Source organism: Camellia sinensis, chromosome 7 (assembly GCF_055761805.1).
Source record: "Camellia sinensis isolate YWXY chromosome 7, ASM5576180v1, whole genome shotgun sequence".
Classification (NCBI taxonomy): domain Eukaryota; kingdom Viridiplantae; phylum Streptophyta; class Magnoliopsida; order Ericales; family Theaceae; genus Camellia; species Camellia sinensis.
In genome coordinates, this window is record NC_138967.1 from 17,125,723 (window position 1) to 17,149,869 (window position 24,147).

Below are 24,147 nucleotides of genomic sequence, written 5' to 3' on the forward strand. Positions count from 1 at the left end.
CAATTAATTAATAGTTTTTAACAATATTATAAACATATTTAAATTAATAATTCATGTAACAGGAGAGTAGTTAATTTTTTTTTCTATTAATTTAGTAAAAAAATGTGATGAGAGAATATTTATAATTTCAAAAACTATATGGAATAAACCATATTTTAAAGTAAATCTCATTTGTAATATATTCAATAAATAAGTTAAAAAAACAGTTATTTGTTATTACCGTTCTGACACCCTCAAGACACAAAATTGGAGGGAATATTAACGAAAAATAAATTACCAGAGAGAGAGAGAGGATTACAAAAATGTAAATATAAAAAACTAAATTGCAATAATATTCTTTTGTAATAAAAACAAGTTACAACACAGGTCTGGTCTGAACAGAGGACCAAATTGCAAGCCAAACTCCCAATTCCTCTCTCTCTCTCTCTCTCTCTCTCTCTACAAACCCAGAAGAAACTTTCTCTCTCTATTCAATCTGCGATCGGATTCGATTCGCCTTGAATTTTCGTGTCCGATTGAGACAGTCTCGCCGGTCCTTCGTTGATGGTCCGATCACACAGCTTTTCTCCGGCGAGGTAAGGATTCGATGTTCTTGATTTTTCCTGAAAAATTTAGGGTTTTTCTTTGTTTTGGTTCAGATCTGGTAATGTTTGTTTGGGAGGAGATTATGGGTTTTTGATGGTCAATTCAGGGGTCAAAATTGTGTTGATTTGATTGAAATTTTGGGGGGTTTGATTAGGTCTATTGATTGATATGGAAGAGAGGGTGAGATCTGGTGGGGGTTTGGTGAAGAAGAAGAATTCTTCGGGTTGTTTGATCATAAAGAAGAGAGGGGTTGGTGTTGGGTCTTCAGGGTCAAGAAAGGTTTTTGAATCGAATAAGGAGAGAAAAAGGCCGCGTTTGGTTGTCAGTGAATCAGAGTCGAGTGATTCGGAGTCGTTAGAGCCAATTCGGAGGAAAGTTGTCTCTGGAGCTGATAAGTTTCATAATGGTTCAGCCGTGTATCGAAAAGACATTGTAGAAGATAGCAAACTTGGTAGGAATGGTGAAATTGAGAGTGATAAGAAGAGAAGGTTAGATGTGTTTGAGTTCGATGAATATGATGGAATTGATGGAAAGAGGATGAGGATGGATTTTTCGCAGGATAGGTTTAAGCTTACAGGACGGGGTGGGAGTGAGAGGGAATTTGAAACTGGGTCTAGTAGACATGTCATGATTGATAAGGGAAAGAATTCTCATGTTGATAGTAGAAGTAACTCGTCGGGAAGGACTGGTAAGAGTAGGTACGAGACAGAGGATGATGAAGCTCATTTACCCATTTCGTCTTTGAAACAGAAGTTTCGTGTATCGTCTGATGAGCCTATCAGGTTGCAGGGGAAAAACGGTGTTTTGAAGGTGATGGTAAACAAAAAGAAGAAAATGGATCTGCCCCACAAATTCACTGATCATAAATTGGAAATTGGAGATAGAAAGGGTTCTAAGTCTGAAAATGCTATCAAGAAGAATGTATCTGCCAGACCTTCATTTTACTCGGATTCAAAACGTCCTGATAAAGCAATGTCATTTGTTAAGACAGAGAAGAGTGAGCTTAAACTGCAAAATTCATTGTCTAAGAGTGCTAAGGCTGGCAATTCAGAAACAAAGGATTGTGATGCATCATTGAAGCTGGGATCAACAAGTGTGCAAGCTCATACCTCTTTGAAAGGGGTAAAAAGTGAAGGGAAAGCTCCATCAGCTCAAAAGGTCACTCCTGTTAGAGGGAAAGAAGTTAAAATTAACCGTGGTAGTGGCACAGAAAAGCAATTGCTGCGTGAGAAGATAAGGGATATGCTTGTGAAAGCTGGCTGGACGATTGATTATAGACCTAGAAGGAACAGAGACTACTTAGATGCAGTGTACATTAGTCCCTCAGGAACAGCATATTGGTCAATTATTAAGGCTTACGATGCGCTTCAAAAGCAATTGGATGAAGAAGATGTTGACATAAAACCTAGTGGGGACTGCTCTTCTTTTACTCCGTTACCAGAGGAGATGCTTAGTAAATTAACTAGGCAAACCAGGAAGAAGATTGAGAAGGAAATGAAGTTGAAGCGAAGAGATCACGGTAGAAGTAAGAAAGTTAAAAAAGTTTCAAGGGAAGAGTCTTCAGAAGGCACGGACGGTGAAAATGATGATGACAAACTAAGTTTCTTCATGAAGCAGAATGGCAAGCCACCAAAAGGGAGATCTTATGCGAGTGGAGATGATTCAAGTGGTAATTTAAACAAGGGATCACCCAAGCAAGACAAGGCTGAAAAACCATCCTCTGCGACCAATTTTCATATGATTCAAGGAAGAAAAAGTCGAAAAATTGGCAGATGTACCTTGTTGGTTCGCAGTTCTGACAAGGGGCTGAATTCGGAGAGTGACGGATGTGTTCCATATACGGGAAAAAGAACCCTGCTTTCATGGCTAATTGACTCTGGAACGGTGCAGTTAAGTGAAAAAGTGCAGTACATGAACCGTAGACGAACACGGGTAATACTAGAGGGTTGGATTACAAGAGATGGTGTACATTGTGGTTGCTGTAGCAAAATCCTCACAGTTTCAAAGTTTGAGATTCATGCTGGAAGCAAACTGCGTCAGCCATTCCAAAACATATTTTTGGAGTCTGGGGTTTCCCTTTTGCAATGTCAGATAGATGCATGGAATAGACAAGACGAGTCCGAACGCTTTGGTTTTCACACTGTGGACACTGATGGCGATGATCCAAATGATGATACTTGTGGCCTCTGCGGTGATGGTGGGGATTTGATTTGTTGTGATGGTTGTCCATCAACATTTCATCAGAGCTGCTTAGATATAGAGGTATATATACTTGATCACATAGCAAATGTACCTTTGGGTCATATTTTGGTGGTGTACATAAACATTGAATTAACTGTTTGTGATTGCCATCCCTATAATCTTATGGGCCATTGGATCTTTTTCTCATGGTAAATATGTAGATTTTTATGTATGTATTTTTATTGCTTTATAGGAATGCATGCATGTTAACTTGGATATGATTTGGAGGGACAATTTATTGTTGTACCTTAGACTTCTAGTGGATGAAGAGATTACCTGAAACATTGAGACTCAAAACTTGGAAGGAATTTGCCGAAGGAGAGAAAAGTACTATGTATTGGTTAAAGAATCATGCAACATGTGTAAAAATGAGTGGATTTAGTTATGCAAGTGAGAGAAAGGCTGATATGGTATATGATTTTTATTTGTATGGAAAAACACTCTATTACCTTTTAAATGTTATGCAAGTGAGAGAAATGCCGATATGTTATGCAATTTTTCCTTGTCTAAAAAAAACACTGTATTACCTTTTAAATGTTTTACTTTCAAATTGTAATTGAGGATATAGCTGGAGTCCAAGGGCGGAAATGTACAAATGAAGTTGAACACTAAAACAGAATTTTGGGAGTTTTTGTAACGATGTACGTTGTACACAAGAAGGGGGGAGGTTCCTGCTTAGACTGAGAAACCCAAGAAAGATTACCATATCCTCTATTCAAAGGAGAGAAAAAGGTGGTGTATTCCATATTTGAAGTTGCGATCGGATCAATTCATTAAAAAGAATCAATTCAATACATTTCTTATGTACCCATAGGTGCTATATTGGATTTGAATCAGATTTCAGATCAATCTATATTGATTGACTGCCTCCGTTATGTTGTTGCTAGCAAATACCGCTATGTTTGGTTTTGGATCTTCCAAATCATTTCCGCAGGAGATCTGGACCCATTTTTTTTTTTATCCTTCGATAAAAAGATTCATTAAAAAATAGGAGGTAGATCCAATAAAGATTTCTTTTTGGATTCATCCCTGGAGTTGAAAAAACAGAAGGGAATCCAGATTTAGATTGTTTTTTCTTGTCAGATGCCAACAATCTTAAATGTTTCAAATTAGGATGATTCAATTGCTACATTAGCTTCGTTAAATTTTTGGACACTGGAAGTTTACTGTGATCAGTTGATTTTGAATGGCTACTGTCTTGTGTGAGTTATCCAAATGGAGCATTTAGATAGTGTTTGGTTCATTGGAATGAACCGGAATGGAATGATCATTCCATCAAAATATTCATTCTCATGTTTGGTTAGACTAAAAATATAATGACAAATGCATTACAAAAGGAATCATTTTTTCCTAAGTTAAAGAAATGATCACTCCATAAGAAAGCATAAGGAATCACCATTCCATTCCTTCTCATTCAAATGAACCAAATAGAGCATTAGCGGAAACGTTTGGCATTACAGTTTTTTAGTTGAGATTTCTGCTACAGAAGTGGTGGGCAACAAAGTTGGTGTGGTAGTGTCGTGCTTGTTAAACTATTGTGCTTTATTTCTGTATCTGCCTGTAGAATTGGATTTGTATGATTTTTTGCTTCATTAGGACTTTGTTTATTTACATCTTTATCGTTGTTTCAGATGCTTCCGCCAGGTGATTGGCACTGCCCCAACTGTACGTGCAAATTTTGCGGGATTGCCGGTGAGATTAGTGCCCAGGGAAATTATACAACTGTCAGTGCGCTTCTCACATGCAGCCTGTGTGAGAAAAAATGTAGTTATCTAACCTCTCCTTAATTTGCAGTTTGTGTTTGTGTGCAATGCTCTTTCCCCTTGTATTTTTTGTTCAAATGTTAGAATTTGCCTGAAGGTGAGCTTTTGTCTGTTTCAGATCATGAATCCTGCAGCCAGGAGATAGGTGCTTTACCTGCTGATACAAATGGTGCATCAACTTCCTTTTGTGGGCAGAAGTGCCGAGAGGTATTGTTATTTTGTCCGATTTGTTAAGTTTTCAATGTTGTGTTGATTAATGAAATGTCATATGGGTTACATAAAGCATTATTATTGTTATTACCTTTTTGAAAAAAAAGATTTGGGCAAAATCCATTTGACCCCCATGTGTGATGGCCTTGGGGCTTTTTACCGCCGTCTTTTAAAAATAGCCAGGCACCCCCATGTCTGTTAAGTTTTCAATGTTAACTACTGGGTTTAGTACGGTTCACTTTTATGCATATGATTTGCTTCACTTTTTTCCATAGGATTCGAACGCTTAGTATCCAACCCGGAATAAAGTGGTTATTAAGTTGGTATTGTGATTTTTTTGGTCCTCGTTTGATAGATAAAATAGTTTGGGGGTTTGCAATCCATGTACACTTTAGTGGTGTTGTGAAAGTATAAGGCTGTGAAGTTTTGTATTAATCAACTCTTACATTGTTTGTTCACATGAGATTGCTATAAAAATGGCAAAAGACAATTAATAGACAAGTTGTACTGTTAGAATTCACCTTAGGCTTTTAATCAATTTGAAAATCAGTGTCTACTTGCTATTTGATTTAGTTTCAATTTTGTTGCATGGTTCTCTTTGATAACTAGTCAGTTTGTTACTTTTGGTGGTGTTTTTTTCTACTCCTATGATGCCAGTGTTGTATCTCATGTCAGAAGGAAATTAGTTGAATCTGAATCATTCTACTTTTGCAGCTCTTTGACCACTTACAGAAGCTTCTTGGGGTCAAACATGAATTGGAAGCGGGATTCTCATGGTCTCTAATTCATCGAACTGATCTGGACACAGATGCATCACACCGTGGGTATTCACAGAGGGTGGAATGCAATTCTAAGCTAGCTGTCGCACTCTCTGTTATGGATGAGTGCTTTTTGCCTATTGTTGACAGGAGGAGTGGGGTCAATTTGATCCATAATGTTGTCTATAATTGTGGGTAAGCAGTTGTCAACTATACTAGGTTGGAATTGAAGTTTTGTACACAAATGCCTCTAATCTTCTTTCATGCAACTTTGCTTTTGGTATTCTATGTTACACTTTGCTAAGCAAGTTTCTTTCATTGAAGCAGTCATCTGAGGCATGCATTAGTTAATAATGTACTTTGTATTTTGTGCATGTTAAAACGATGCTTGTGTGAGTTGAAAAATGTTTGTTTGTCTTTTTCTTTGTTGCTTTTGTACAGTCACGTGTGTACGAATTATTATTATTATCCAGGAGATTGTGTTCAGTTAGTTGAACAGCTGTTCTGAGGATGTATTGTGATTATGTATCTATGTTAATGTTAGTTTTTCCCTGTCTTTTATGTTTTTTTTGGGACTAGTTTAGTTATTTTAGTTTGTAAATGCTATCATATTTTGTGTCTTATTTTTATCCTGTTTTGTGACTTCTACACCTGCAATTTTGTGAACAGTATCTTCCATGTGCTTGTTTGGCTTCCAATATTGATCTTGTATAATTTCTTGAGCTTATGTAGGTACTAGTTAACTATATCAACTTACAGTGGTCACTATATTTTTTATTTTTTTCCATTTTAAACTGCCATACAGTTATTTGTGTATGTGTTTTATCTGTGACTAATTACTCCATGATTTGCTTATTTCCTCTGTAGATCAAACTTCAGTCGGCTGAACTATACTGGCTTCTATACTGTCATTTTGGAGAGGGGTGATGAAATCATTGCTGCTGCATCCATCAGGTATATTGCCTTGCAGCTTCATGTCATCTATGTGTTGCATATGCAGCTAATCATTTCATGCAGTTTTCTGTGGACGTAAAAATAGCAAGTACTGTATTTCTTCCTCTTGGAAAAACTAAACTGATGATATAAATATATTAGCAAAAATGATGAGGGGTCCCCTCTTTTGGATCTGAAGAGGCAGTCATATCTCTAGAAGAGGATATTTTTGCTTTACCATCCACGTTTCTCCCACATCTTAGCATGTCACAAGTTCATGCCTTCATAGCGCAGATTAATTGTACATATTGAGAGATAAGACATGTGTTCAATGGTTTGGTAAGCAGACATCAATATTTGGTTAGCTACCTTTAGCCAGCCTGGCATTGGATGATTGCCCTAGTTTAACCCACAAGCAGCTTATGTTCTTGCTATATTGGAAGTTATTTGGTTTGTGTAGGTGTGTGTGTTTTCAAAGCCAGTTTATGATTCTCCAAATTAGTGGCCTGTTCTTTTGCATGGAGAATTTCAATTTTTTATTTTGTGAAGTAGACTATAGTTTTGAGAGGAAAAAAATGAAAATAATGATGCAAACAAAGTTTTTTAGAACTTGCAAATAGAGAGCTCATTTTTCGGAACTATGTTGTATTTTTAATCTCGTTCGTGTTTTTTCACACTCAAGAATGCTGCATTTGAACATATCTTTGTCATTTACCATAAAAGGATGTTTGATTTTTTTTCTCTTTTCCTTTCTAAGCTTGGTTGAACTATTGAGCTAGATCATTTTATTTGTTATTCAATTTCCATAGATCAGATCCTCTCAAGTTAGATCTTGCTACTTATGCTTTGTTTGTCGTTGCTCACTAAAATCTGTTGATTATCATTGCAAATGATTTTAATAATTATTGTTTATTTTCTGATCAGGATCCATGGGACCCAACTAGCAGAGATGCCATTCATTGGGACACGCCATATATATAGGCGCCAAGGGATGTGCCGTCGGCTTTTTTGCGCCATTGAATCGGTAATGTTGTGTAAAAGTTTTCTTATTGGTTATGCTTGAATTTTCGCCTGACACATTGTACAAATATTTTTGTATTATATTTTCATTGAGTTAATAAAATTCATTGTCAGAGCATCTATAGCTTCACTGTAGATTGTATCTTAATTTTTAATCATTTTATGCCAAAGATTTACATCGTGATATTCCTATTCTCAGGCCCTCGGCTCTCTGAAAGTTGAGAAATTGATTATTCCTGCCATTGCTGAGCACATGCATACATGGACTGTAGTTTTTGGCTTCTATCCACTTGAGGAGTCACAAAAGCAAGAGATGCGGTCCGTGAATATGTTGGTGTTTCCTGGTACGGATATGTTACAGAAGCTGTTAGGGGAACTAAAAACCACCGAGGGAAAAGTTACTGCTAACTCAGGTTTCTGTTTATTGCAATTGTTTGTCCCTGCCTTGAAGTCCATTTATAACATTATTATTTTTTAATTTTTTATTTCTTATACATGGTTTGCTTTAGATGCAAAGCCTGTTCCAATCAAAGAGGATCATCATCTTATGCCTGATTTAACAAAAAAAGATGATGTGGATTCCTCTGTTGGGCATGATCTCAACATTCGTGGCGATGCCGGTTTGCACAATGCTGACAAGACAGATGACAAAGCTGCTGCTGTAGATTCTAGTTTGCAAGCCCCAGCTGTTCCCTCAAACGACAATGCACTGTTGGATAGTTCTTTGAATGTTCCTTCTGAACCTAAACTTGATGTCTTGAGTGAGTCTCAGTCAGTAAAAGAGTCAACTGATGAGGAAAATCCTGCTGGTTTGCACAATGCTGATGAGACAGATGACAAAGCTGCTGCTGTAGATTCTGGTTTGCAAGCCCCAGCTCTTCCCTTACATGACAGTGTACGGTTGGATAGTTCTTTGGATGTTCCTTCTGAACCTAAACTCAATGTCTTGAGTGAGTCTCAGCCAGTAAAAGAGTCCAGTGATGAGGAAAATCCTGTATTAGATCCTTCTGTTAAAGGTAATTCTTCGGAGGAAGGGGTTGTCAATACCGTTCAAGAAGCAAATGTCGAAGTTGCTGTAATTGAACCCGTTCTTGATTTATTTGGTGAAAGTTCGGTTATTAATACTGCTGAGGAAATCAAGGGAGATCAAAATCCTCTTTGTGCTTGTGCTATTAATGGAACTGATGAGGATACGAAGCAATCCAACTCTGAATTGAGTCCTCAACCTGCAGAAGGTAACATCGAGTCTAATGCCGAGGGTTATAAGCACGATGCTCATCATGCAAAGGTGAAAGTTTCTTGTGCCGGGCCCAGTCTGGATTCTTTGGGTGAAATTTCTGCACAGAATACTACAGAAAAAATCAGTGAAAACCATGATCCGGTTCCTGTATCTTCTCTTCATGGTTCTGATGACTGTATTGCATCTGATTTGAATCAGCTGGATAGACTTGGAATTGAAAGCAAATTAAATGTGGCTTTACAAGTCAATAATATTGAGTCTTCTGCAGTGAGTACTCATGAAGTTAATGGCAAAGTTGCTAATGTTGAACCTGGTCTTGATTGTTTTGGTGAAATTTCTGCCCAGAATAAAGACATTAATGAAGATCAGGATCATGCTGCTGTTTCTATGCTTAATGGTTCTGATGAGAGTGCCATGCAACTCGATTCTGATTTGAACAAGCAGAGTGCCCTTGAGGTGGAAAGCAACTCACATGCAGCTTCAGAAGTGGTGTCTGATGAAGAAGTTGCTCTAGTTGGAAGAAATATTCTTCCTAGTGCAGAGGACGATGTGGGTAAAGAGGCTCATGAGGTAAATGTCTCAATTTCTTCTGTTGAACCTGTTCTCAATTCTTCAGGTGAAACCTCTGCAGAGAATGCGACTTTTGATGGATCCAATGGCAGTACTGTTCAGCTTGAATCTGATCAGAATCATCCTAGTGCAATTGAGATGGAAACCGAAGGACGTGTGGATTCAGAAGTCGCATCTGATGCAATGGATTGCGAAAGAAATATTTAACGTGCGCCTTTTGCATATCGAGGGGCTGATATGATCTTGATAGCCATGCTTGTGTCTCTGAAAATACTTTCCATTCATTACAAGTGTTGGAATGCGCTTATTTACGTGGTTTTGATGGTGTCTGTTGCAATTTCAGATGGTACCATTAAAATGCCATAATTCAGAGGGAAACAAACGTGACATGTTAAATATAAAATTCGGGGTTCTGGTCCAAGACAGTGCACAACAACATTTCTCTTTTCCAGAAGGTTTGAAGAGGTTCGAATGTGTCCTCGCTGTGGTTTACATAAAGTCAAAGGTGAAGTTCCCTGCCTTGTAATGTTATACCTGGAGGTTAGTTAAACTGTTCTGTGACGTGTGTTGAGTTTGGTAGATGGATACTCTGCTAATTAGCTTTCTTGTGTACATATAGTTAGATTTTGAGTCTTCATTTTCTGAGTTTGAAGGTCTTGTAATGTGTCATTTGTTTATGGTAATTTGGGTGTTTCACATAACAGAGGGAATGAAATTCTTGGATAGGTCCTTCCTTTGTAGGTCCTGGAACTCCCACCATTATTCATGTAAGTTTTAGTTGTTGCAGATGCTGATTTTACAGGGAACGAGTATAAATTATTCTCTTTATGTTGCTCTTCTTTTCCTTTTTTTGGGGAACTTAGTTAGGTGCCATTTGCAGTGTTTATGTTGAGTACAAATGTGCAAAGCTTAGCTTTCTTGTGTGATGAATGATTATCATGACAATGGTGAATGGAATAAAGTTTTGACAATGCATTTGATGAGAAATTTCAATGTGTAGTGTCTCCAATATCTGTAGATGTGTCTGAATGTGATTACTAGATTGGCTTCTTTAGATGATATATATATGAGCATTGCCATGTGTAATTCAGTTTCATTCAAGCACAAACTCATCTGGCTTTCTAGCCCCTCTTGTTTTTGGTTGTGATCAAAGTGTCGGTTACATATGACAACATGAATCTGTGTTGCAAAGTTTGCTATTTACTAGCTGTTGATGGAAATGGTACGTGCAAAAAAATGTAGAAGTGTAAAAATGGCCCGTGGTTCGAAGTGGGTCTGGCCTGATTACGCTTGGGCCCGAGCTTAGCCTGGGATCTTGGGTTTGAGCCATCATTTTGAAGTCCGGGCCGGCCTGCTCAAGGCCCATTCAAAGTTTGGCCTGAGGCCCGGCTTACTCGAGGCCCGATGTCATTTTTTGTGAAAAAAAAATAAAATTTTGATGAAAAAAAAATAGAATTTTTTTTTAAAAAAATGTTCAAATCCTATCCAAGCCTAGCCCAGTCCGCTCGAGGCATGAATACCCTTTGGGCTTGGGCTTAATTTTCTGGACTATGGTCTGACTCAGTTCAAATTTTGGTGAGAATTCGCGAGGCCTAACATGGGCCAGCCCGAACCAGGCCAAATTTACATCCTTACAAAAATGGTTCTTGGGCCCCCTTTGACGGATAGGCTCCCTCCATACTTTCGTCTCTCAATACTTTCATTTTTTCATACCTTTTTTGTGAGCTCTAATTCGGACTTACACCGATAATCTGAACCATCTATCTCATAAGCTTTGTAATAAAGGTCATCTATGCAAAAAATGAGTTTCATTGAAAAATTATAAATATAGGACAAAAAAATATTTTATTTTATAAAATACATAATTTAAGTTTACAATCACATTGTCATTTATCTTATAAAACAAAATATGATTTTTTCTTAACATTATAATTTTTTAATGAAGTTCATTTTTGGCATGGACGATTTTTATTACGAAATTTAAGAGATAAACGGTTCAGATCATCAGTGCAGGTCTGAATTGAAGCCCATGAGAGGAGTATGGAGAAATATGGAGAGATGAAGGTACGGAAGGAAGCTTATCTCTTTTTGTGAATGGAAGAGGCAAAAAAAAAAAAAAAAAGGGGGCCGGGACTGTCTCCAGTTTAGATCTGGGACAGTTCGGTCCAGTTTGGCCCACTGGGTCCACTTTTGGATCCCTTTTTAATAATCCGAATCATTCACATTTTAGGGTCTGTTTAGCACATTATTCCTGTAAAAAATCATATCAATCAAATAACAGATACTATGTATTTTGATCACTTTTGTCTACAAAAAAAATAAACGGTCGAAAAATTAACAATTCATAAAAAAGTGATCCGAATACATAGTATTCGTTATCCGATTGACGTGATTTTTTACAATAATCATATACCCAACAAACCTTAAAATGTCAACGATTCGGATTATTGAAAAAGGGTCCAAAAATGGGCTCAATGGGCCGGACTGAACCCTCCAGCCTATATGGTGAAGTGGAGGCAAGCCACTGACAAAAAAAAAAAAAAAAAAAAAAAATTATGGGTTGCTTTCTAAAGTTTTCGTTAGGAGTGAGTAGGGGATATACCGATCCGCCAAAACCAACTTAATCGAACCGATCCGCTGCATTTTGGAGGTTGCAGATTATTTTTTCCAATCCGCCTAGTTTTGAACGAATGGCGGATTTGAGATTTCTTTGGCCGTAACCGAACCGCCAAACCGCGACCACCCCTAATAATTTGTAAGAATTTGTATTTTCAATTTATTTAGATATTTTGTTTATGTTTTCAATTGAAAAAAAGTTTAAATATTCTGTTGAGTATATTATATTGAAAAAGAGTTTTCAGCTTGAATGTATTTTTTGAATTAAAAAATAAATAAATTTATTATTTATCTATATTTTTTTGTTTTTAAATCTAACTCTAAAAATAATAAATAAAAAAGATGGTGTATGCTGCTTAGTTTTTGTTTTCAAAAAAAAAATATAGATGTAACAATACAGAGACATACAATCTTTACTATTGCTTTATTCATGGTTTTGATGGTTTGAATTGTTTTTATATTTTGAGAACCGCATATTGTAATATTTTATGTGGATGAGGCATAGTGTGATTGTAATATGTGGATGAAGCATGCAATGATTGTAATATTCTAAAGTTTCAAACTTTTTTTCTTTGGATGAGGCATGCAGTGATTGTAATACTTTTAAATCAATAACTGTAATATATATAACTTTTTTTTGAGGAAGTGCACAAGTTGAATTATGTTGAAAATTTATAAAATTTTAAACAGCCAAACTAATTCGCATCCATCCGTCAATCCGCCAATCCGCTCAATCCACATTTGCTGAATTGTCAGATGAATGCATATTGATTTTTTTCAATCTGCTAATCTAACAAATGGATGACGGATTAAAGGTTTTGTGGCTACAATCAACCCGAGCCCACCCCTAATTTTGGCAACAATCATAGTAGTTGCTGCATGAGTATATTCAATTCTTCATCAATTTATTTATCAAATTTGAATTTGATAAAGTTATATGTGATGAAATTTGAAGAATAAGGATTGAAAATAATTTTCTTTAATAAAAAATAGTTAAAATATGTTTTTAGAATTAGTTTAATTTTTTTTAAAGATTTGATTAAAAAAAGAACTAATGATTTAAATGTTTCAGATTAAACTTTTACTAATACCAAGGAATTAGGAGTCCTCTTCCTATCTTTCAAAACAAACATCTCATATAATAGTCTCACCTCACTATCAATCCCAATCCCCTCCCTATAACCCAAACAAACGGGCCTAAATTTCTAAACTCACCTCAGATTCATCTACACAAGTTGATAAAAAGTATGAAATCATATATATATAAAAAAAAATCAAATTAATTCATCCCAATCAATTAAATTTAGGAATAAAATTACAATATCCACAAAGAAAAATGTTTGGGAGCACTAATTAGTGCTCCCACTAATTAGGTGGCAGTGGGTCTCGTCATTAATGATGTGATGTTTTGGTCTTGAAGTTGTATTTTTTTTTTTTTTTTACTTTTTTTAATACATTAATATATTAATGGTGATATTTTTAGTGGGATGAATCATGGTTGATCCACAAAATGCCTGTCTTGGCAGCTCGCTCACACAGATGAAGCATTCCCTCTCTTATCATCGTCCGACCTCTTCTTCCTCTTCTTCTTCTTGGTCTCAGTTACTCAAAACTAGGGTTAGGGTTTCACAGATCACCCTCATTCCATTTCGCTTCCCACACCCACCACTTCTATCTACACAAGTACGCCACAGCCTCACTCCAATGGACGATCAACGAACAACAATCAATCGCGCCGCCATAGTCGGTAGAGAGAATGGATCTCCGGCAACATCTTCACCGATCAACACCGGTAAAAAAAAAAAAAAAAAACGTAACTTCGATTCTCTTCAATCTGCCCCCCTTTTTTTAGGGTTTTAAGAATTCACAGAGTTTTATTCACTTACTTTTTTTTAAGTAGGTGATCGAATCGGAGAGGTGAAGAGGGTTACGAAAGAGACCAATGTGTCGGTGAGAATAAACTTGGATGGTTCGGGTGTTGCTGATTGCAGTACTGGGATTCCATTTCTTGACCATATGTTGGATGTTAGTGTATCTCTCATTGATAACTTCAACTTTCTGTATTGAACATTGATTCTATTTCTGCAGAAAGGTGTGTTTTTTTAGCCAATTTAAGTGAATGCATGCATTGAATTTCCCACTCAAAAATAAATAAACAACCCCATTGAATTAGGACGAGTAGAAGCTTATGTTCTGTTTGGTTGCTCAGAAAGTAGAGAGAAAAGAGAAAAATTAGTATTTCAAATCTTATTGCTCTCACACTATGTTTGGATATTTATTTAGGAGAGAAAAGAAAAGAAATGATATGTTAAGTTAGAAGAGAAAAGAAAAGAAAGGATAGTGATTTTTCTCCAATCTTGTTTGGATAGATTACATAAAAGAAAAGAAAAGAAAGAAAAGAAATTATTTTACCAAAATAACCGTTTATGTTTTTATTTCTTTTGTAGGTAGATGGGCAATTTTGTAATATACAAAATTAATAATCTTTCCATTTCTTTTCTCTCCCAAGAGAGAAGAAAATTTCCATTAAATGGAGCCTTATCCAAGGATTGGCTTCAGTAGAGTTTTTTCATTTTTTTCAGTTTTTGGAACCAAAAAAGCTTACATACTCGGATATGTTTGGATGGAATGAATCAATAAGGAAGGAGACGGAATGGGAATCCTGTTACGACTTAAGTGGTATCACATTCTTAGTAATAAGATTCTTGTGTTCATACTTTTCAAGCATTTGGTTTAGTTAGTAATTGTTCATGGGAAAATGATTACCTTTAAAAGTATAGGCGCACATATGAAATTTTACTCTTAGAATCACATGGGGGTGTAGGATTGAGATTCCAACTCAGTTTGTCAATCTTATTCTTCCTTGGAATGGTAACATGAAATCACATTCCATGTGTTGGACATATCTAGACAATGGAATGTAGACCTAGAATGTCTTATTCTGTGCCTTCATTCTTGACATCTAATCATAGCCTTATTATGTAAAATTTTATTCTTCTGTTGTTTTCCCCTTAGTTTACACAGAAAACAATTGGAAGGTTGAATTGAAATGTTCTTTGCCAGGATTTTGTTTTTGTTTTTTTTTATTTTTTTATTTTTGGTAGTCAATTCACTGCTGTCTATATTGAAGCTGGTGTTATTTTTCTTTTCTTTGGGTTTATTTCAGCAACTTGCTTCACATGGGTTATTTGATGTCCATGCAAAGGCTATTGGTGACATTCATATTGATGATCATCACACAAATGAAGATGTTGCACTTGCCATTGGAACGGTAACCTCCTGAAGTCTTTTGTTCAATTGATTAATCTTTATTCCTTTTATGTGTTAGCATGTAACACAAAGCTGTATTAGTTAACATGTGTTTTCCATGCCATTTGTACCGATTTCCTTTCTAATTGGGAGCATTAAGATTTTTTTTTTAATTTTTTTTTTTTTTAGATAGGAGGAGGAGCATTGAGATGTTATATTATATTTTTGTTAAGAATTATTTATCAAGGATCATCGTAGGGTTACAGGAATTGCTTTCATTGCTTATTCCATATCATTCTATTTGGTGATGCCTTTTCTTTGTCTTTTTTCCACATGTTGAACTGTATGTCCATATGTTATGTAGGAAGTAATGAACTGATTCACTTCCCTACGGGGTGTAAACTTTCGGTCTTAAAACTTAACTTTACTGGTTAATGCAGGCTTTACTCCAAGCACTTCGTGATAGAAAAGGAATTAACCGTTTTGGTGACTTCTCAGCTCCACTTGACGAAGCACTAATACATGTTTCACTGGTATGTTGCCAGCATTTATTGAATTGATTATCAATGGATTTCTATAATATAATTCATGGTATCACACTAAGGGCTCATCTGGTGCTTTTTTTTTTCCGGTGGTTTGAGAGCAATTCTTGAATACCAGAGTGCTTTAGTGTATTCTATGTAGTATATTAGTACTTCCAAACTGGCATTGTCACTGCTGATGTTTAGCATGAAACTTAGTATCATGCGTACGCATTACATAATCAGATCTCAAAAAGCACACTAGAATAAAACAACACATGAATGGAAATCTTGTTTGTTTTTCTTCTGCAGGTAATTTTATGCACTAACTATCCCTCAAAAATTGTAAAAAATGTGTACTTTTTTTTTTGTTGCTGACATATCATACTTTAGTCATATTTATGATATGATTAAACAGCAATAAAAATGATGGTACTGTATAGTCATGTGAAATGTGTTTTTTTGAATTTTGAATTGGCCAATCAAGACCTTTTTTAATGTATGAGTCGAAAATGCGGGCAGGCATTTTGTATAAACCTTGAACAATTGGTAGAGATATTCAGCTTGTTTGGTTTTAGTTTTCAAAAAACTGTTTTCAGAAAATTCTACTTTTTTATTTTTCATATTTTAACGTTTTCAATGATTTTTTTTTAAATAGTTTAAGCATTTTTTTTTTTAATTTTTAGATGCGCCTAACATAAATACACTTAAAAAGTATAATATTTGTGAAAAAAATCTTTAAAAAATACACTAAATACCTATGTTGCATGGACATGGATACGGGGCACGACACGGACACGTGGACATGCAAATTTTAAAAAAATTGGGGACACGACACGCTGGGGACACGTTTAATATATATAATTTTATTTATTTATTATATGTCTAAAATTTAAAAAAAAAATTATTAGTTCCTATACAATTCTAATAATAATAAAATTAATAAACATATTTCTTAATTTTTTTAATAAAAATAATTTATTCTGTAAATTTTAGGTTTAGTAAAAATAAAGATAAAAAAAAAGATAAAAAAAAGGGAGGAGAGAGAGAGAGAGAGTGAAATCAGGAAATAAAAGGAAGGGAGAGAAACGGGAGGAGAAAAGGAGAGAGAAGTAAAAAGAATAGAGTGAAATCAGAAAGAGAGACGAACCAGAGAAGAAGACGAACAGAGTAGATGAACCAAAGAAGACGAAGAGAAGGAAGTAGAGCAGAGAAGACGAAGAAAATTACCTCAGGTTAGGGCTTCTTCGATTCATCTCTTTTGAACAGATTAGGGCTTTTTCGTTCAATCAATCTCTCCCTCTTTCTCTCCAATAGCTTAGGGTTCTTCAATCTTTGTCCAGAAAGTGTCATCGCGTGTCTACCGCGTGTCCAACTGAAAAAATTCAAAAAAAAAAGAGGACACGTTAGAGAGAGTGTCGGACACGTGTCCACAGTGTGTCCATGTCCGACACGTGTCCGACATTTGTACGCCAACCCTAGGAACGTGTAGGTGCTTCATAGCTAAATACCCAAAAAAAAAAAAAAAAAAAAAATGAAATTCAATACATTTTTACATTTTGTGTATTTATTAATTTTTTAAAATATTTTTTCACAAATATTTTACTATTTAGATACATCTGAGTAAAGTGCATCTAAAAAAGTAAAAAAATTACTTAAAATTTAAAAAATATTCACTAAAAACAAAAAAAAACACGAAAAACAAAAAACACAATTTTCAAAAAACTGAATTTAAAAAACTGAAACCAAATACGCTGATTACATTTGGTACTTTCTTTAACACGATATGGATTACTTGTAACTAGTTTACCTTGAACTGGCAAGTATGCAACATACCAGGACTAACAAGGATGTTGCTTGCTCGAAGCTTTCCATCATAACATGACGGCAAAACTACTTTCATGTGGGCTACTCCTATATAGACTTGATTAGGAACTGTGCAACCAATGCCAACCGAGCTTCATAGAGAGAGGGGATGCATATGCCATATGCAGTTTACTCATTATCTTATTCTAATGGTTTATTGTGAACTCTAAAGACATTTACTTATGCTTATTCAAACTTGGTAAATATGCTTATGTTGTCAGTTTGTCTTGATCTAGGATTTATCTGGACGGCCGCATTTAAGTTATGATTTACGCATACCTACTGAGAGAGTTGGAACATATGACACTCAGGTAGTGTATTTGTCTTTGTTTATTTCCTCTCTACAATTTGTTTCTAACTCTTTAGAGTTAATGAAACCCTTTCCGCATGCTGTGTGTGTGATAATCGATTCATAAAGTAACTTGCTTGTAACTTTGGTGAATTGTATCTGTTATTGTTGTCCTGGTATGATCCCTGAGCTAGAAGGGATTGCACCAGGACAACAATAGATATTTGCTATGTGTCATCTAATCCTTTTCATGTTCAGGAAAAAAAAAAATTATACACTTCATTCTAGAACACTATATGAAAATGCTAGTATTACATCTTGAAAATGCATAGCATGCCTGCACAAATTAATTGATTAGAATAATGAATAATGAAGAATATCCACAATTACATCCCCTTGCTTGATCTGGAGAACATCATATTGGGCACCTTTAGTTGCTGAAATTTTTCCTTTAGGGGGTAGAGTGCACAATTAGGTTGCCATGCATCCATGATCCCTGTACGGGGGAGAACATCATTTTGTTATTTTTTATAATTAAGGGTGTACTGTACATATCACAAGTGTCTGCATTATGTAATCTGAAAATGCCCATTTTATATTTCCATTATAGAGGTTGTCTTGAAGTCCTTATACATGAACAATTATGTGCTTGCATATTTCAGGCTTTGACAATGTTATACTAAAAATTTAGGACAATTTAACACTGCTATTTTGATCTTGGTCATTTTGTTCACATTCTGCTGCTTTCTTTTAGAGCATCTCTTCAATAGACATTTATGGAACTTTGTTATATACAGCTGGTGGAGCACTTTTTTCAGTCTTTGGTCAATACTTCTGGCATGACACTCCACATCCGGCAGGTGATAATGCTCAAATAGTTCTTTCATTTATCTTAAAGAAAGTTGATATTTGACAATATGTTCATTTAAGTTTACTTTTTGTTGGAGAGGAAGGTCCAAATATTGTACTTCCCTTGGGCTCTTTTTGTTTTATTAAAAAATAAAATTTTATGTATAAATTGTTTTCTAGAGAAATATTTGGTTGAAACTAAATTGTTTCTCCCAATTTTCCAACTGGAAAGTGCTTGGTCATATTAGAAAAACTTATCCAGAAAACAAACTTTTTCACCTTTGGTTGTTTAAAATAATCCAAAAGGCTGCATCATTATTTCCCATGCCAAGTAAGTTTTACAATAACTAATGCTTTGAACTGGTTTGTATTTTAATGACAACATCAATATCTTCATGCAACTAAGATATCGACTAATAAAGTTGGCACTCCATATCACTCTCAAACTAGTGGCCAAGTAGAGGTGTCCAATAGGGAGGTGAAGCACATTATAGAGAAAGAAAAGATTGGTCAAAACGTTTGATTGATGCCTTATGGGCCTACTGCACTACTTCTTATGGGCCTACTGCACTACTTATAAGACACCTATTGGGATGTCACCATATAGGGTGGTGTTTAGCAAAGCATGCCACTTCCCGGTTGAACTTGAGCACCTAGTGTTGTGGGCCATTAAGAAGTTTAACTTCAATATGGCCACCGTTGGATTTAACCTGAAATTGCAACTCAATGAGTTGGTGGGGATTAGAAATGATGCATATGAGAGTTTGAAAATTTTTAAGGGTCGAGCTAAGGAATTTCATGATAAGCACATTAATCGAAAATCATTTGAACCCGGCTAAAAAGTATAGCTTTTTAATTCGAAATTGAGACTCTTTCCGAGTAAACTTAGATCAAGATGGGATGGCCCCTTTGTGATCGTCGAGGCATTTATTCATGGCACCGTTGAAGTGCAAGATCCACGGAATGGCCACATCTCCAAAGTGAATGGCCAAAGATTGAAACCGTATATAGAGGGGATTGGGAATGGTGATATGATTGAGTCCATTATTTTGATGGACCCATTTTATTTTGATTGAGACATGGATTTCTTATTCTCTTTTCTTTCCTTTCTATTTTGATTTTTGTTCTTGCTATTCTGTACTTGATGTCTAGGAGACTTTAAATCGTTTAAAGATGTAATTCTTTTAGTGTTAACCGTGCCCGAATTGCTTCTGACGTCTGGTATAATCACTTAACTGTGTTTGTAGTGAGTTCCTAGGAGACCAACTGAGACGGTGGAAACTAGAGTTCGAATGACAAAACCTAGAACGCAAAGGTTTAGAATTTCCGAGACTAAAGTTTAGTTTAAATACCCAGGGGTGTGGAGATTGCTTCAAAACCACCCCGACTTAAACTCTGTATGGCAGTCTCATAGGTCGAGTTAGCTTTAGACGCCTCGATTTTGGATACCAAATCAACCTAGTACCTAGTCTGTCACTCTGTTGGAGAATAGGGAAAGTTACAAACATGGTTAGGGAGAAAAGTAGTACCCCTGATTTTCGCGTGAAAATTATACCTTTGTTGAGCATTTAGATGTTTTCGAAGTGCTATACTTATTTCAAATGTGAAATGAAGGTAGAAATGGTTTGAAATGTTTTTGGGTTGTGCTTGGGTTAAGAGATTGTATAGTCTCTACAAAAAAAAAAAAATTGATGACCGCCGCACGTGCAGCCATCTCCAACACACGTGCTACCCACCAAAAAAAAAGAAGCTTGTGGGTGCCTATATTTTTAATGTAGTGTTTAATTTAGTGGTTTCTTATTTATTAACTTTAATTTAGTTGTTTAGTTTAGTTGGTTTGTGATTTAGTTTTAGTTTTTATTTTTATTTTTATTTTTATTTTTATTTTTATTTTTATTTTTGTTTTTGTTTTTTTGTTTTTTGTTTTTTTTTTTTTTGTTTTTGTTTTTATTTTCATTTTCATTTTATTTATTGATTTATTTATTTTTCTTTTCTTTTTCTCTACTAACTTATTTATTTATATCATTTTTATTTTTTATTTTTATTTATTTAGTTATTTATTTTATTTTCCTTTAATTCATTACGTTACTTCATCTAATTTAACTCACTTGCTAATTTAGTCTAAACTCATTTAGGGTAGTATTCCCAAAAAAAAAAAAAAAAAGAGAGAGAAACTTGAAAAAACAGAAATCTAGTGGATTTGAGTGATTTGCGCACGCATACGATATTTGATGAGTTCTAATATAATAGTTCCACATTTTTGGTTGTGTTGGTTATGTTATTTTGTGCAGTTATGGCTTGATCGTCCTGCGGAGCACCTAAATGCCCTTGCAATGCCAACATAGGAGGTAGGGATGTGCCAACCGCCATCTGGGCCGACAAACAAATTGCATTTGACACACCCTTGACATCGCCTTCTTCTGGTGTCACCAACTCACTATGTTGGAGTGTGCAACAACTTGAAGATCGGGCCTACTTAGCGTCTACAATGTCATTGAACAGCATATCCTCGCATTGTGCGAGTGTTTTATCAGAACATGTACACCAGTGATGAGGCCTCGGGAGCCCTTCTTTCCATTGTTGACGGGGTTGAGTTAGCAGTCACACCAACGTCCATTGCTGAGATTTTCAACTACTCAGTGGACACTATCAATGCAGAGCAGTTCCTAGTGTTCACTTGGGAATTCATAATCTCGGCACTAGTGATTGAATTCTATGAGGGCCGACAAGATGATGATAATCACACAATATTCGTTGGGCTAACTTGCCACGTCGCCTCCTTTTTATTGATGTGGTTCTCAAAAAGAATGTAATAATACCTCTAGGCCACAAGGAGGAGCGGCGAGGGGACTTCTTCCGCGCCTTGCATCGATTCGACTTTGGGTTTTGGGTTAACATCCTTACATTGATCTTCAACCAAATGATCCATATACTGAATGAAGTCAAACTGCGCAACACTTGAGGCGGTTCTACATGGGCCCTCCCCTTTGCTAACCTCATTACAGCACTCAACAAAAGCCAAGAGAATTACCCACTCGATCCAAATCGAGTTCAGCTTTAGTCGCCACCGCTCTATGCCAAAACCCAATGGCGGCAAACCATTGCTCGCCTGCCACCTCCACTAATCATCCCTGATGCACTGGCTAACCCCAATGATGTTCCGACAAAGGTTGTCACTGCGCCAGCGCCACCACTATTCCGCATGACACTCTCGTAATATCAGGCCATTTTGAATAGTTAGGCTGCCATTCAGCAATCCGTGGCTGACCTCCGCACGGACTATTAGGCATACCGAGATTACTCTCAGACGGCATTCGACCAAATTAATGCCATCAGCTTGAGTATCAGCAGTCAGTTGCATATATGCAAACGGACTTCTATGCATATCGGGAGTCGTGCTAGCAGCATTTTGACTAGCTCAATGCACGGGTTCATGATGAAGCATTCGAGACTTGAATGTTGATGCACGCCTTATTTGAGTAGTACTTTTCACCACCGCCAGATTCTAATCAAATAAGGCGGTGATGGAAAGTACTGCTCAAATAAGGCGTGCATCAACGTCTGAGTCTCGAATGCTTCATCATGAACCCGCACACCAAGCTGGTCAAAACACTGCTGGCACGACTCCCGATATGCATAGAAGTCAGTTTGCATAGATGCAATTGACTATTGATACTCGAACTAACGGGCATTAATTTGGTCGAATGCCGTCTGAGAGTAATTCCAATATGCCTAATAGTCCGTGCGGAGGTCAGCCACGGATTGCTGAATGGCAACCTAACTATCCAAAATGGCTTGAAATTCCGCGCACGTGTCCTTAGGTGGGCCGCTCGAGCGTGGTGGGCCGCACGTGCAATGAAGTCTAGTTGCACGTGTGGTGAGATGGTACGCCAATAAATTTCACTGGTTGTACGGAGAATCTGTTTTTGTGTCATCTTTCGCTTAAATTTGTGTGTTGCCTGCCAAATCTATACAAGTGTACAAAACACACCATCTTCGCCAAACAAACAAAATTCAAAGACTATAAATGTAAATTAAGCAGCCACAATGTGGTACCTTTTGGCCTACATCTCTAGTATATGTGAGGGAAATCTATAACTTTACACATCATCATGAAGCTTGTAGAACTTTTTATGATCTAACATGGTTATGTAATGTTCCAGTTCTTTATTTTAATCAATTGTGAGTCATATCTTCATTTTTTTCAAATAACAGCTTGCTGGAAGAAATTCTCACCACATAATTGAGGCAACGTTCAAGGCTTTCGCAAGAGCTCTTCGACAAGCAACAGAATATGACCCACGTCGTCATGGGACAGTGCCAAGGTTTGAGACATTTTTTTAAAAGAGATATCATGAATTTCAAGCACCTAAAGTACCAAGCAAACCATTAATCCCAACTACATATATATATATATATATATTTTTATCTTTTAAAAAATGGCCGGTATAGAAGTTTTGGTTGTTTTATAATATCAATAGCTTTGTTATGATGAGCATTTTTGGGGGGTTCCAAAAGTCATTGCCAATGGCTTTACACTTATATTTTCATGTAGTCAATCCTTTCATGAATGAGGATTTTCTTTGGTGTTTGTGTTCTATCTTTCATTTTTTAAAATTGAATCACAATTTTCCAAGTTCTTGCAAATGAATGTTGACACCAACCTTCTGAGTTACCACAGCTCATAGGTATTATTATAAGGAATCAAGAAAGCATCAAGTACAACTAATTCTTTTCCCCTGTCCAGTTGATTTCATGCAATCCTGCAACACAGATAGAATTTGATCTAAAAGTTCACACAATTTCTTGTCCATAATGCAGCTCAAAAGGCGTTTTGTCACGTACTTGATACTTTGGAATCACCAGGTGAAGGTGGATAATTATAACCATAAGGTAGCATGTGTAACCTGTCATTTTAATATTTAAAATCTGCAACTTGAGATTCATCCTTATGATTTCCTGTATTTTGCAGCTATTATTGTTCATTAGAGCAGTGCTGGTGCAATGTAGCGAAAATTGATGCAACTTGGGCAATGGCAGTCAAAATGTTGAATCTTAAGAGAGCAGCCAGATGCTCTTGTATTTAATTTAAGGTTATTTTGAAACTTAAGAGAACTGAAGCAATGTTGTATTATATATGTCATTCACAATAAATATTCATAAAAGAGTGTAATGTGTAGATCTTCATTTGCTACTAATTTGTTGTTCGCACCAGCCATTTTTAAGCTCCTTGTGAAAGGTCCAATGTTTGGTATGCTAGGACTTGTGAGGTGTTGTAACATTTCTTGAACTTGCTGCATGAGACTGATTCCAAAGGCCTAACATTTCTACAAGTAATGTCTAGTTACCTTATTTATTTTGTTTAATTGCTATGTTTGGATTTTGAATTTAATAAATAAATAAATAAATATATTTTTTAATTTCATTTTTTTATTTC

General features: G+C 36.0%; 2 protein-coding genes across 6 annotated transcripts; both read left to right on the forward strand.

The window, feature by feature from the left end:
- The first annotated feature begins 339 nt into the window (after positions 1-339).
- LOC114278555 (Acyl-CoA N-acyltransferase with RING/FYVE/PHD-type zinc finger protein) lies at positions 340-10,307 on the forward strand. Of its 2 annotated transcripts, XM_028220628.2 has the most exons (9): positions 340-2,847; positions 4,458-4,590; positions 4,708-4,796; positions 5,514-5,752; positions 6,425-6,511; positions 7,415-7,514; positions 7,710-7,923; positions 8,020-9,320; positions 9,664-10,307. In XM_028220628.2, exons 1-9 carry the CDS (start codon positions 754-756, stop codon positions 9,844-9,846), a joined length of 4,440 nt encoding a protein of 1,479 aa, XP_028076429.2. In that variant the 5' UTR covers positions 340-753; the 3' UTR covers positions 9,847-10,307. The 2 variants fall into 2 exon arrangements, with proteins under 2 accessions (XP_028076429.2, XP_028076428.2); XM_028220627.2 differs by having other exon boundaries at positions 8,020-9,723.
- Positions 10,308-13,419: 3,112 nt separating this feature from the next.
- LOC114278553 (imidazoleglycerol-phosphate dehydratase, chloroplastic) lies at positions 13,420-23,908 on the forward strand. 4 transcript variants are annotated; one of them, XM_028220625.2, is made up of 9 exons: positions 13,420-13,728; positions 13,837-13,961; positions 15,103-15,207; positions 15,626-15,718; positions 17,809-17,883; positions 18,659-18,721; positions 22,926-23,035; positions 23,532-23,603; positions 23,683-23,908. In XM_028220625.2, exons 1-8 carry the CDS (start codon positions 13,431-13,433, stop codon positions 23,557-23,559), a joined length of 897 nt encoding a protein of 298 aa, XP_028076426.2. In that variant the 5' UTR covers positions 13,420-13,430; the 3' UTR covers positions 23,560-23,603; positions 23,683-23,908. The 4 variants fall into 4 exon arrangements, with proteins under 4 accessions (XP_028076426.2, XP_028076425.2, XP_028076427.2 ...); XM_028220624.2 differs by having other exon boundaries at positions 13,429-13,728; positions 13,834-13,961; XM_028220626.2 differs by lacking the exons at positions 22,926-23,035; positions 23,532-23,603; positions 23,683-23,908 and adding an exon at positions 21,002-21,933 and having other exon boundaries at positions 13,429-13,728; positions 13,834-13,961.
- Positions 23,909-24,147: the final 239 nt, after the last annotated feature.

Coding starts and splice junctions, on each gene's coding strand:
- LOC114278555 (XM_028220627.2), top strand. CDS start 754: ATGGAAGAGAGGGTGAGATCTGGTGGGGGTTTGGTGAAGAAGAAGAAT. Junction 2,848..4,457: donor AGAGCTGCTTAGATATAGAG/GTATATATACTT, acceptor TCGTTGTTTCAG/ATGCTTCCGCCAGGTGATTG. Junction 7,924..8,019: donor AAAAGTTACTGCTAACTCAG/GTTTCTGTTTAT, acceptor GGTTTGCTTTAG/ATGCAAAGCCTGTTCCAATC.
- LOC114278553 (XM_028220624.2), top strand. CDS start 13,431: ATGGTTGATCCACAAAATGCCTGTCTTGGCAGCTCGCTCACACAGATG. Junction 13,729..13,833: donor ATCTTCACCGATCAACACCG/GTAAAAAAAAAA, acceptor CTTTTTTTTAAG/TAGGTGATCGAATCGGAGAG. Junction 18,722..22,925: donor TGACACTCCACATCCGGCAG/GTGATAATGCTC, acceptor TTCAAATAACAG/CTTGCTGGAAGAAATTCTCA.